Here is a 15,102-nt window from a genome sequence, read left to right on the forward strand (position 1 = left end):
CAAATGTACAATTATTTTAGTTATGTGTTTTATTTGTTTAGGAAATTAACTAGTAAGTTCTTAACTGAGAAATTTCTAAGTCTTCGAACTTTCAAGCTTCCAAATTTCTAAGACTCCAGATTTTTAGATATCCAAACGTTCAGAAACCCAAATTTCAAAATCTTGCATTCTTAAATTATAAAATTTTTCATTTTCTGTATTTCTGAATTTTCCAGCTATTACATAACGATAAAGGACAACAGAGTTTCTCATAATATACAAAATATATATATTCTAAATATACAAAAATCTTCAACTAAATCCACCATCACATAACCTCAAATTCAAAATGAATAACCAAACGACAAAACATAAATTGACATAGACATCTTACATAACGATAAAAGACAACAGAGTTTCCCATAAAATATACATATTCTAAATATACAAAAATCTTCAACTAAATCCACCATCCCATAACCTCAAATTCAAAATGAATAACCAAACGACAAAACATAAATTGACATAGACATTGCTCTTACATAATGATAAAAGAGTTTCCCATAAAATGTATATATTCTAAATATACAAAACTCTTCAACTACATAACCTCAAACTAAAAATAGCTAACCAAACGACAAAACATAAATAGACATAGACCGTTACATTACGATAAAAGGTAAGAGAGTTTGCAAGAAAGTCCGAAGAAATATGATATAAAAAAGAATGGGTCAAGTCCTGGTACTTTAACCGTTAAACGTAAAGGTGTTCCCCAGCAGCATTCACCTCGAGCGTAGGTAAACATTCGAATAAAAAAAAGAAATGATTTCCCGCGAAGGTTGTCTTTGTCAGAGATGGGGTCCATTAGAATAACGAGCAGGCGTATTGTCCCGGCATAAACAGAATAGAGAGGGCGAGAAGGCAAACGGCTAAGGAATACCATGGCAGATTGTATCCAGCGGGTGTGTGCGAGTGTGAACACTCTCCTAAGAAGGATTTGTACGATAGAAGGGAGCAAGGCACTGGGGAAATAAGGTAATACCTACGGCTTTGTCTCGATCGGGGGCAAGAAGAAGAGGGTAGTTGCCGAGGGAAGTAAAGGACACCGGGTTGCATCACCTTATTTCGCTGCAACGATGCATTTTCTCGTCTTCTTACCTACTTCCTGCTGCTTTATTGCATCGAGAGGAGACCGTATGGCTATTGCGCCGGTATCAAACTAAAATTACGCTCTCGCGCCGGTAAAGGGATGTGGCACGGAGGAGGAAGAAGTTCGGTGCTATGTCGAAGCTTGCTGCTGGAAAATTCCAGACCGCCGAACACGAAGAATGGGAATTCCCATCGTGACGGTGGGGGGTTGGACCCCGAGATGGGAGGCATAACCTACGAAGCATTTTCTGCCGTTGTTCCGACGGACGCGAAATCCTCCGCGAGGCCGCAGATTCATTCGCCGGGGCCGAAAACAACAGCCGTGAAATTCTTTGGCCGAAAGCTTTTATGCGGAATGCGGCTTACCGAAGTATAAAACTGACTATGCTGTCGGAACTAATTATTTAAATAAGATTTTTTGCTACAGTTTAAGTACTCGATAACTCCCTGTTGGTTGTGCACGTGGAATGTTCATGGTGCATTTCCCTTGGTTTTATTTGTGCGAAATGGACTTTGGATGGAATGGCTAGGTCCTTTTGTATGACTGGTAATTACTGGGTATTATTAGTGATGATTGCAGCACTGTTTGTAGTATTGATTCTAGCAGTAAGTAGTAATTCATGGGATAACTAAGTGGTTTACGGAAATTGGGGTCATGAGACATTCAGGAATATCAAAATTTGACGATTTGGTTTGATAATTTATTTGAAAATTTGATTTGATAATTTGATTTGATCATTTAATTTGATCATTTGATTTGATATATTGATTTGATAATTTGATTTGATAATTTGATTTGATAATTTGATTTGATCATTTGATTTGATATATTGATTTGATAATTTGATTTGATAATTTGATTTGATAATTTGATTTGATAATTTGATTTGATAATTTGATTTGATCATTTGATTTGATAATTTATTTGAAAATTTGATTTGATAATTTGATTTGATCATTTGATTTGATCATTTGATTTGATCATTTGATTTGATCATTTGATTTGATATATTGATTTGATCATTTGATTTGATCATTTGATTTGATATATTGATTTGATAATTTGATTTGATAATTTGATTTGATAATTTGATTTGATAATTTGATTTGATCATTTGATTTGGTAATTTGATTTGATAAATTGATTTGATCATTTGATTTGATAATTTGATTTGATCATTTAATTTGATAATTTGATTTGATAATTTGATTTGATAATTTGATTTGATAATTTGATTTGATAATTTGATTTGATAAATTGATTTGATCATTTGATTTGATAATTTGATTTGATCATTTAATTTGATAATTTGATTTGATAATTTGATTTGATAATTTGATTTAATAATTTCATTTGATAATTTGATAGTTTGACAACCTAACAATGTGACAATTTTACAGTTTGAAAATTTGGCAACCTAAAATTTAAGTATCAAGCTTCAATATGTCGTCTTTATTATAGATATTTTGCAGAACACTATTGCCTTTAATTATATATTTATTAATGATACACATGTGTCTGTTGCTATGTTAAATGGACGACAGCCTCCACATTGATATCTGACCAGAATCGCATCAATTTTAATGTCTTTTCTCATATAAATATCTTACAAATAAGGCTACATCGATGTTAATATTTATTGATGTGTCTTGATGTTTGAAAAAGAATTTTTATCAAGTCCACCAATGACTCTACATACTTTAACGCAACAAAGATGTTGCTAAGATCCTTTAGAACGTTAGAAAGCTTGATAAAACTGAATTTGAAGTTTGATCAAACGCGAGATCACAGGGTTAACATGAAGGTTGATGGTTAAATCGCGGTGAAGACGCCGGGCGGTATTATTTCCGGGACAACGAGGTACCGTTGCAAAGAGGATTTCGTACGGATTAAAAACAACAATTCCTCCATTGTCAATTCGAACACCAAATTGTCCTGAATCCTAGCAATTTTCAATGGGCCAGAGGGCGATGCGTTCACCGGATCGATCCACGATGTGGGAGAGACAGAAACGACGCGATTGTAGAGAGGCCTGTGGCAAAAAAAAGTGGGATAACATACGGCCATGTATGCAGACGAAGAGACGAACGAACGAACGAACGAACGGACGAACGGACAGACAGCCCTCGTGAACCTCGTGTCGAGAGAGGAGAGAGATTGCGGGAAGGCTGGCAACGGGGTTGGTTGCCATTGTAATGGCGTGTGCCATGGTCCCCATGTGCCAACCACCCCAACAGCTGAGCCCTTTGCTACACTGCTGTTAAATACGCTGAAACGAGCAAACCGCTCGCGAGAGTTAAACTCGTAGTTATCGCTCGCATCGACATATACATATACGGGGTGTCTCTAATTTTTTCTTTTAAATAACCACGGTGTTATATACTGTAGATAAGAATTTGGAATTTATGCAAGTTTATTGAGATTTTTTGTTTATTTTGCGTTGTGAAGGAATTGGTGGGATTGGTTGCAGATTTTGTGGATTGGTTTATGTTTAGTTGGGGTTTTGTAATATTTGGATAGTCGTTACTGTTTCTATTAATTACTGTTGTGTTGCTTTATTGTTTTATTTTTGTTATTTTTCGAGTGTTCATTTGTATTTTTATTGTTTGGATGGTTTGTTATTTTGTGTATTATTTTACTGTTCTTGTCATTTTTGTTGAAGTTAACAGTTTAGTGTTCTAGTATATTATCTTGCTAGTTTACTAGGTTACTATTTTATTATTTTATTAATTTATTTTATTTCCTTATTACTATTTTATTAATAGTACTTTGCACTGTTTTGCTATTTTATTATTTTAGTATTTTACTATATTATTATTTTAATATTTGGCTATTTTATTATTTTACTAGTTTACTGTTTTAGTATTTTACTATTTTACTATTTTACTATTTTACTGTTTCAGTATTTTATTATTTAACTATTTGACTATTTAAATATTTTATTGTTATTAATTATTTTACATTATATTATTTATTATATTATTTTTAAGGTTATTCTACTATTCTACCACTATTTTATCATTTAATTATTCCAATTTTCTACTATTTCAGTATTTCACTATTTCTCTATTTCACATTTTATTAACAAATTTACTGAAATTACCACTTTTCCTTCTATCTTTCAATAGAACTGCCAATTTATACTTGTTATATCACTTTCTTAACAGAAAATATCAATTTAAAGTAATTTTTGATTCATATTATTAATGGGAATTAAAGAAAATATATTCATTAGTACAAATCTGTTGAATATAAATATAAACGTGACATGCCATAAATTGTTACTATACATTTACTCTACTGTTATTGTACTATTATATGCTGTACTGTATATGTTATACACATATTCTATTGTTACTGTACTATTATACTGCACTGTTACTGTATTCCATTGTTACTGTACTGTACTATAAATGTCACATCACAGTCTATAAAAATTTCCATTAAATTTCAATAAATACATTATTACTCTCTAAATATAAATTTATCTTCCATCATCTAAAACTTCTTAAATCTGCAATTTTTCAAAAAACCTAATTCTACCTCATAAACCATGTTTTTATATTGTGTATTATATTTGTGTTTTCATATTATGTATTCATTACTTCTACATCATGAATCTATAACCGAAACAACTTGTTCCTTCATAACTGACTAACATTCGCTTCCATCTACCCAACAAAACATTTATAACAAATTATTCCTCTCATTTAAACATCCCCAACACAACAACTTTTAATTACTTTTATTTACAGAATAAATGTCCCCGCTTTGTCCGGAAACAACCGAGACACCCCGTACATACGTACATATACGTATACGCGCGAATCGATGGACGCGTCCTCTTTAAATCCACTCTACTGCACAAACGCTTGCAATTGAAAGGAAATGATTTCATTTGGTTCTATTCTGCGGCCAGCCCCGATATCAAGATTTATATTTTAATACATTTAATTGAACGACAAAATGATATACGTTTGTCGCTTAAATTATGCCCCAACGGTCGCGGCACGATTTTCCCGCTGTTCGCTGCATCTCGATACCGTTTTGATTATGAATTGTAGCATCCAGTTGAATCGCGTTTCAAACCTAACCATCCCTACATTTCATGAAAACGCTTAAGTTTCATAGTTGAGATTAATTGTCTTTGTTCACGGAAAATTGCTATTTTGTTAGACATGTTGCGAGATATCCTTTTTATGAATTCACCTTCATATCTGCGTTTTCAAGGATGTGCAACTTTCCAAGGTTTCTGCAACTTATTTCGAAGTCCTGTAGTATATATTTTACTTATGTGTGTAATTAGCATGGACTTTATGTAATAATTTTCAGACACTATATTTTACATGTTCATAATTCATATTTTGTAATATATGGTCTACTTATGTTCTATAATATGTATTCAGCTTAAACATACGTATACATGTGTATATACTTTATAATATGGCTTTAACTTAAATTTTATATGTCTATAATTTATATTTTACAAGTCTTCAACTTACATTATGTGTCAATTTAAAATTTTATCATATGTCTATTACTTTATATGTCTTCAACTTAAATTTTGTAATACGTCTTCAGCTTATGGTACCTGTCTAACGTTGACAATTTATAACATCTAATAAAGTCTACATACATATACCTCACATTTTACATGTCTTCAATTTACAGAACCTAACATAAAATTTATAATATACAATAACAAAAATAATAATAAAAGCTCTAATCCATAACCTTCTGTCTCCATCATCCCTTACATAACAAAATTAAATAACATCCCGAAAGGTAAAAAGAAAAACGTCAAAATGTGAGAATTATAGGATTACATCTCCCTGTACAATTTCTGTAAAACTTGAAAGTTTGATAAGACGTAGAGAGGTTTGGAAAGAATTATAACAGACAGCAGAAGAATTATAATGTCAGTTAAGGTCTCTTAGTTTTTGCGTGGAACGGAAGAGAAGTGAAACAGAATTTATTATCATTTTACACTGGGAGTATGGAGATCAAAGAAATTAAGACATCAGAAGGTTGAAGTAGAATTTATTTTCCCGTTTAAGTACATGCACCAAGGATTATGTCATTGTGGTGGAAAGAATAGAGGGCCATTTTAAATGGAAATGATGGAAATGCTTGAGCTCCTACATTAATTACTTCAAGATTTTGTGGTATTAATATTATTTGAGTTTCGGTTAAGAACGTATACTTTAGGTTGAGAATGTTTTTGAGATGAATACAATAGAAATTTTCAAAGGTTAGAAAAGAAGAAATAGATTACTTTCATGATTTATCTGATTTCTCTCTCATAATTTATCTTACTATTCTATTATGATATATTTTCTCTCATAACCTAATTCCACATCAGAATTTTGTAAAATGTTATCTAACGTCACTTCAAAAACATATCACATATGAACCAATTAACCTCCAGTACTCCCTTACATCCTCCAGTCCCTAAAACTTCCAGAGCCCCATACCCGGTTAATTATCGAGCACCGAACATTCGAGCACTCGAAAACAAACAATTCTCCCTAAAAAATCGTCCATTAAGTCACAACGTCCCCGGCAAGCAGATACCAGCGACAAGATAACAAAGTTGCAAAGAGCAGCACGAAGGTAGGTACGTCCTCGAATACCAACGGCAGAAAGTTAGCAAAGTATCGTAACTAGCCGGTAATTAAGTAAGGATGCCGAAGTGGCAGCCAATGGAGCGGCCGGTGAAATAAAGGGAATGCAAAGCGGGTTGCCGTGAACGGAGGTCGGTAGTTTTCTATTTACGCTGAATTGTAACTCAATCTGTAGGGCAAAACAAATTGGTGGAGTGCCGGCGAAAGAGGTCGAAGAAAAGAAGGTGTCTGGGGGGTGTGGGGTCCATGATCCAGCGGGTCGATGGATGTATTAGCATTCGCGACAAGCTTCCTTCTTGTGACCGAAAGTGAAGGAAAAAGAAGGGGATAAGAAGACAATGGTCGTGAAAGAGACGGGACTGAAAGAGAGGAAAAGTTTGGCTGAAAACCGTGACAAGGGATGGGCGGAACAAGGGTTAGGGGGCTCGAGGAATCAAAATATAATTACACGAAGACAGGCCGTAACACGGAGACAGAATCGCGGAGAAATAGACGGGTCTCATTAAAATTGGAGAGCTGTTTCGAAACTACAAGACTGCCGTGTCGGTTGCAGCCTCGTCGCCGTTGAGCACTACCTTTCCTAACTCGACCTCTTGCCACGCCCTCCCCTCCTAACCTTCTGTGTCCTGCAACCTCCACACGATTCTGAACGCGAAAAAAAAGAACTTCACAGAAGGTTACAGGCACAACGTATTGAAAGAACGTCGCGGATGTAAAATAAGGGAAACGGCGTTGAATGAAGCATCGCGGCTTTCAGATGCGCATTTTAATGAAGCCGTCGGCAGACCGGCGACGTTGAGGTGTATAACGAGTAAGTAGCTGAAGCCAATCACTCTTTTTGGATTTTTTTTTGGTCCCACGATGAGATTTGGTTAGAAGTTAATAACATTGACGATGGTGGATAATTTAGGTGTAATATAGTTGTATAAATGGGGTTTGTATCTTATATGAGGGGGATAGAGGTGGGGGTAGTTATGGTTGTAATACTAATTTCACTATTCAAATATAATTATAACCTAATTTATCTCCGTTGAAGTAAGCGCAAATGGCATGTTCACAATTATTTTTTGTCAAGAAATGTTCATACTCTCTTTTCCAAAAATATAAATTTATAGATCCAAAAATCTATCAATTCATTTTTTCCATTTTCTGATATTTCCATGGATTAACAACCCAATCGCCCATCCTAAAAAATTGTTTTCTCAAACACATTCTCTGTTACAGCAAACAGCAATACATCATTATTTATCATTATTATCTATCGACAAGACATCAGTAATTTACCGTGACACCTCTAGATCATACGGCCGTTACGTTTGGCGCACGGATAAAAGCGCGAGCGCACGCGCTATTTGACTTGGCGAATGTCAATGCAAACAAATACATTTCGTCGTTTGTTGGCAAAGTGAGCCCCAATTGTTTCAACGGACACCGGTCGAATCGCACGCGCGCCCTTGTTTACAGGAAAGCTTGAAATTACAGGTGCCGTGGCGGGCAACACGATTGCCGAAAATCGTTTCGTAATGGCTTTGTAGCCGTTTTTCGCGTGTACACTAGACTTCCTTTGGACATGGGGACTCGCGTGTGGGCTTTTTGCTATACAAATTTTTCAATTTGTACATTTTTTAGTTTGCAAATTTTCGAAACTGCAAATTTCTTATATTTCTCGAATTTTCGAATATTAAAATTCATGAATAGTGAGGTTCCTAAATCCCTAGATCCTTGGATTCATAGATCTATGGGTTCATATGTTCATATATTTACATGTTCAGGTGTTTATATGCTCATATGCTGATATGTTCATATATTCATATATTCATATGCTCAGTATGTTCATATATTAATATGTTCATATGTTCATATGTTCATATGTTGATATATTGATATGTTCATATATTCATATATTCATGTATGAATATATTCATAGATTCATACATTCACGCGTTGATATGTTCATATGTTGATATATTGATATGTTGATGTGTTCATATATTCATACATTCATATGTTCAGTACGTTCATATATTAATATGTTCATATGTTGATATGTTCATATGTTGATGTTCATATGTTGATATGTTCATATGTTGATATATTCATATGTTTATATGTTCATATATTCATACATTCATATGTTCAGTATGTTCATATATTAATATGTTCATATGTTGATATGTTCATATGTTCATATGTTCATATGTCCGTATGTTCATATGTTCATATGTTCATATATTGATATGTTCATATATTCATACATTCACGCGTTGATATGTTCATATGTTGATATATTTATATGTTGATATGTTCATATGTTGATATATTTATATGTTGATATGTTCATATGTTGATATACTCATATATTCATATATGATATGAAACCAAAACCCCCAATATTTAATTAAAAAAAACTGACCCGTCACTAACTCACAAAAATGGACCCATTATCAGAGTAAAAAAAATTCATTCGAAAATAAAAATTCCCCTAGGAAATAAGAAGAAACAATTTATTATCAATCACCCTAAACCTCCATCAGCCTTTGATTCCGTAAGCCCGCAGGTCGTTTGCGATGTCCTTCATTTATTCAATTTATAGGTTGAAAGGTTCGCCTGACCGTAAGTCAAGAATGCGGCTGTTTTACAATAAATATCCGGCCGATAAGCCCGCACAGAAGCGTGGTGGTCGTTCGGATAAGGGGTAGATTTTTATTTTCGCTCCGGCGCGAAATTTATGGTTGACGAATGGGCCGTTCGAGGTTTTTTCTATTCTCCGTTTTTTTTTTCACCCAGGAAATAGCTCATTAATCTCTCGAATTATTCCCGCCTCTAACTTTACTACGCTTCACGCGTACCAGCTGGCCGGTGTATCGGCGATATTTTGTTGCTGTCCTCCGTGTCTGTATCAAAGGCGTATGCATATGCATGATCCGGATGAGATTATACGTTTGATGCGTGTCGCTGTCATGCCTATTAAGTTTAGAGTCCGACGGTGGTGGCATGCCGGCGCAAACCTTCCGTCGAGTGCTTTAATTTTTAAACCGTTATCTGTCATTCCATCGTTTTTGCCGGATTATCCCGACGCGGCCCGCTATCTATTTGGGTTATCGTAATTAGCCGCGTTTAAATCGGATTACGTATTTCGCGATTAACGACCGCGCGAACATAAAGATATTTGTACCGCGACGCTTTTCGGAATATGTTTGTTGTGCGCGGATGGGTATGTCTGTTCAGAAGGGATGCTTTCGATGGTACAGGCGAGAATTCCACCTTGGGGCAACCCTCGTTCATTTTTAAGAATTTTGGGGGATTTTGGAATTTTAGGAATTTTGAGAATTTTGGTTTAAATGAAAAAGGGTGTAGGATGGTATATTTTGTGGTCTTCAGGGGGTGATTTTCTAAAGTTCCAAAATTCTGAATTATCAAATTTCAAATTTCAAGTTTCCTTAATTTACATGTTCCAATACCCAAAGTCTCAAATTAGTAGATTACCTAACTTCTAAATTCCCAATTCCCACATTCTCAAACTCCCAACCCCCAAATTCCCAAAATTCGCAGCAGCTGTCCCCGACCTCTCTCATCCGATCCACCCATCACCGTTCCATCGAAATAAAGGCTAACCCCGTCGAGGATCCCATCTTTATGAATCGACACTCGCAAGCTGGTTATCGATCCGGAATCAAAAGGATACCGGTATTTCCGACGGAAAACTAGTTTCATAATAACGTAGCGATCGTCGAAGCCGAAATTCCGAATAAAATCGTTCAAGGGGCTCGAGGCTTCTCGCCTGATGCACAATTCATGAAGACAATCCGAGCAGCTCTCCGAGCGTTGTCTCATTTTTCCAAATGCCTTTATAAAATCCCAACCGAGGCGAAGTACCGCGTCACCAGAAGCTCTTCTTTTGGTCTCAGCTTTTGTCCCTTCCATATACAATATAGATATTATATCTATACACTGTGTAGAGTCCAAGTGAGATACTTAAATATCTTGGATTTCTGTGCAAGAAAATGTTACAAAAGTTGCACACTTTAAGAAATGATGTAATGTGGTGAAAATGTTTGTGAGTGGGGTTGATGTAGCAACCTTTGATTTATTAAATGGAATGTCCAATTTCTTTGTCATCAATTTTGAAAATTTTTGGGACTGTTTGAAAATGTGTCTCTTAAAGCTGCATCAGCCTCCTACGTTATGGTGGATAACCAACACTCTGATTTGTAGGAAACTGATCCGGGTTCAAGAGACACACCTTCTAACTCATCAGAGGTAGACCCCTGTCCAATGTATACAATACTTGTCCCTATGTATATCGAAGTTATGTAACTTATGTGATATCGAACCTTTGTAAAGGACTATGTTAGTAACTGAAGCTAGTAGCCTTGCCAGTAGGTTGTCGAATTTGGTGTTTCTCACTTTGCCTGTACCAGGTTTGTCTTTGTAAAAATAAGACCAGAAAGGGATAAAATGAACAAGTCGGTCTCTAATAAAACTGTAAAAGCAGCAACTTGAGTAGTTTCCTCCTTTCGTTCCCTTGTAATGACTTAACAATACTACACTCCACATCCTGAGACACCTTTTCACCTCTTTGCACATATATCAAGCTACGATTTGTTCCCAGAAGCCTATCCATTAAAAGTGGATTCGAGTATGTTGTGAATAATTCGTAATCGAGCCTGATCCCCATTTTGCGTATATAGGGGCGGTATCTTATATCCTAAGGTAATTCGACCAGCAGGATCGAGTGGCATTAGATAGCTGTTCTCGCTGCTAGAAGAGGCTACGACCGGTGACCGGTGACGTCAGTGTTAAAGTCCCCGTTTCCGTTACAAGTTTCCGCTACGGAAACGGCACGAAATGTTCGTGAACGTTTGTCCCATTGTATCAGGTTTGCCGGCGTCTGGTGCATCGCGATGTTCGGAGGGAAGAAGAGATTCACTAGCCCGACCCTACGGCGAGAAGGAGAGGTTACCAAAGGGTGGAATAGGGAGGCTTACCGTCCGGCCAACAAAGGCCGTCGATCGTCGACGTCGGCTCATCCTCTCGGCGATCGACGTGAATGCCCGCGAAATTTATTGTTTCACCGGCTTAGCCCGCTCTTCTCTATGCCCCTTGCCGCGCTTCTCTTTCACCCCCTTTTTCTCCCTCCTTTTTAACCCTCCCGATCTTTCTCGCACTCGAGCGTCTCTCCGTCCCACGCTCACCGCCATACACCACGTCGTGAGACAAAAGAATAAATCCTGATTAATCTCTCAGTCGCGTTTCGAAAGCTACCGCGCCGACGACGATGCGATATATAATGCGCCGTCGTCCGGCCCTACAAAAGGGTGCTCGTTGCGATACACATCGACCGGCTACACCTTGCTACCTATGCCGTTCATAGACGCAGCTTTACACTTGTTATCGTGTCAAAATGGCTCGCTGACACTTATCTTGGTTAAACATCGCGCTACGGATGGATTGATCGTGCGAGCCTGTCGAACCTGTCACCCGGTGATTTTACGTGTTCCCAGCTTTCTAATATTCTCTTGCAAAATATTATGGCTTGTCTGGAATATGAGATGTCCGTTTTATGCTAAATTTTATTGTATTTTGTTGTAATTTTGTAACAAAGACTGACGTAATGTAACAAAGGTTTACTCTGGTAAAATGGTAACGGGGGTTGAAATTTAACTTTTAAAATATTCAGATTCTACACCTCGTTGAAAATATATTATTTGCTCAGGGAGATGAATATATTGACGGACAGCCTCATGGAGAAATATTACAATTATGCATCGAAAAATTAATAGGAAAATATGACTAATTCAAACTGTATTAATAAGACTCTTACAATCACCAATTTGCAAAGTCTCATGAGACTAACAGTCTCACTTAATAATACAGACTTTAGTTATTACTAAATCTGCAACTTTTATTTTTACGCTACTTATAATATTTATTGCATTGATCCTTATTTGATTTTTATCCAAGTAGCATATTTTACACTTGAAGACACCCTCTTTAAAAGAAACATTCTAACATATTTAATAATAATTGTACTTGAACTAAAACGTTTATACTCGTCTCATAAAATAAAAACTTTATTAAAAATTATCTAAAAAGTTCATTATATTTTTCATTTAGTTAATGAAAAATTAATTAAAAGTTCATTTAGTAAATCTATTAATTACACTTGGACCAACACATTTATACTCGTCTCGTAAAATAAAAACTTATTGAAAATTTCATTATATTTTTCATTTAGTTAATGAAAAATTAATTAAAAGTTCATTTAGTAATCTATTAATGTTCCATTAACCCGTATATGTCATTGCATCCCATTTCAAGACGAAATTCCTCGGTCAACCCATTAAATCGTAAAACATTCCTACTCACCCTTGTGCATGCCCGTGTATTTGTCCTTGAGGACGGTGAACTCGTAGATCTTGCCAAACTCCTCGAACATCGGTCTTAACGCGTCCTCCTCTAGGTGTCTCGGTATTTGTCCCACAAACAGTTTGATAGCGCCATCTCCGTTGCTAGAGGACGGCGAGGAGGACACCGGTATCAACATTTCTGTTTTCTACCCTCGTCCAACTGCGTTGTCCAGAACCACGTGTTTTCGGGTAAAAGGGTCTGGCGATTGCTTATCGCCTCGCGCATAAACCACGAACCGAAGGTCGTCGGGTGGTTGACACGTGAGGGGGGTTTCGAGCAACGTCACGAAGGTGGTTAACTGTCGTCGGGTGGTTCCAGGTTTCGAGAGCGTGAAACAGAGGCGTTATTTGCCGAAAGCTGAGTCCCGACGAGGTGGGGTAGGTTTTCCAACGGGCGAAGGGTGGACGAGGAGGTCCGGTTTTAATCAGGAGCTCGATAAAAAATACACGATAGCGTAATCTTCGTTGGAACGGAAAATAGAGCGACGTCGGTAGGGCGGCAGGGACCGAAGGGAACGAAGGAGCAAGATAGGAAGATCGTGGAGAGGGTGGGAAGTAGCTAATGCGGCTCGTGCACGGGAAAGCGAATACTTAACGAGAAAGAGGGTGAAATAAAGGAAGCCGGTGGAAAGAGGGAGCCGACGATGCCGCTCGCACGCAACGATTAATGGCTTTCGAAGCGCATTAAGAGGAGGCCTTTAGAAAAATATCTGCTGCCCGGGTAAATTGAGCGCGCGCGCCAACACGTTGCTGATCCACGTGGATTTAATGCCCGTCCGATTGATCCCGCGATATGCCTGCACCGACGATTATTATCGATTACGCGATTCGAATAAAACCTACCGATATCTTATCGATCCGCGCTGCCGATCGATACAGCGTGCACGAACACCAGTTGCTCCAATAGTTCTAGATAGTTTTGCTCAATATTATCTGTATAGACCGTTCGGATTTAACTTACAAGGAAACACACCGAACACTTATGCCGATCACGAGACTGCACTTTCACCAGACAAGTCGTCACGTGAACACACTGGTTATTTACAGAATATAACTTCCAGGGTTATATTTCATTCACAGAATAAACATAGAAATACACTGATTAGGTCTTCGAGGAATACACTTCCCCAAGGATCAGCTGGTTGAAGTATTGAAGAAGAATTTGGAGATCGTAATCTTCAAAGAATCTGGAGAAGCACTAATGCCCCAGCTGATGGATTAATCTTCAAGGAATGAGCATTTGGGGAGATTCACTCTAGTGCACTATTAGAGGATATCAAGGATTGTGAGGAGATCGTACACTAGCTGTTAGAGGATTATCCCCCAAGGAATGAGTATTTGGAGAATGAGAGATTTCATACATTAATGTACGGGCTGTTAAAGACTTAATCCCCAAGGAGCATTTTGAGAGGTCAGTACTCCAGCTGTTATCAGATTAAAGGAATGCAGGTTAAAGCAGATTAAAGCACACTGATGCACTAGCTATAATCTTCACGAAATTTGGATATCACACTAGTGTAGCTTCTGGAGGATGCGAACGAGAATTTGGATCTTTCACTTCAAGGAGATTCACCGTTTGTCGGATTATTTTTGTATATACAGGAAATATCTTAAACTAAACGATCACAAGTACAGCACGTTCACGATCACGAGAGAACAGAACTACGACACAGCTCACGAGACACTAGACAACACTGGTGGTTAAACGACCCCCGGCTTGATCCTCACCACGCGCCCTGACGCCATCGTCCACCGGGAAATTACACGCACCCTTCCCCTCCTACGAGCTAACCCTACGACGTCACCCCATCTCAATATATAAGGGGTGCACTTCCCCTGTCGAGCCTTTACCGGGCACGAGGGCGTCTTTGCGCCCTCTTATTAGCCCGGCCAACTTCGTAACAACCTCTGTACGCCATCCATTTCCATGGATCGGCCT

General features: G+C 37.3%; 1 protein-coding gene across 2 annotated transcripts in view; it reads right to left on the reverse strand.

The window, feature by feature from the left end:
* Positions 1-14,826, reverse strand: part of LOC143265637 (CUGBP Elav-like family member 5) — a 461,835-nt gene extending 447,009 nt beyond the window's left edge. For both annotated transcript variants that reach the window (XM_076538855.1, XM_076538856.1), the window contains exon 1: positions 13,123-14,826. In XM_076538855.1, coding sequence (XP_076394970.1) covers positions 13,123-13,300 — 178 coding nt within the window. In that variant the 5' untranslated portion in view covers positions 13,301-14,826. The remainder of the gene's footprint in view (positions 1-13,122) is intronic.
* Between the last annotated feature and the right edge of the window lie 276 nt (positions 14,827-15,102).

This window comes from Megachile rotundata, chromosome 13 (genome assembly GCF_050947335.1).
Source record: "Megachile rotundata isolate GNS110a chromosome 13, iyMegRotu1, whole genome shotgun sequence".
Taxonomy (NCBI): Eukaryota; Metazoa; Arthropoda; class Insecta; order Hymenoptera; family Megachilidae; genus Megachile; species Megachile rotundata.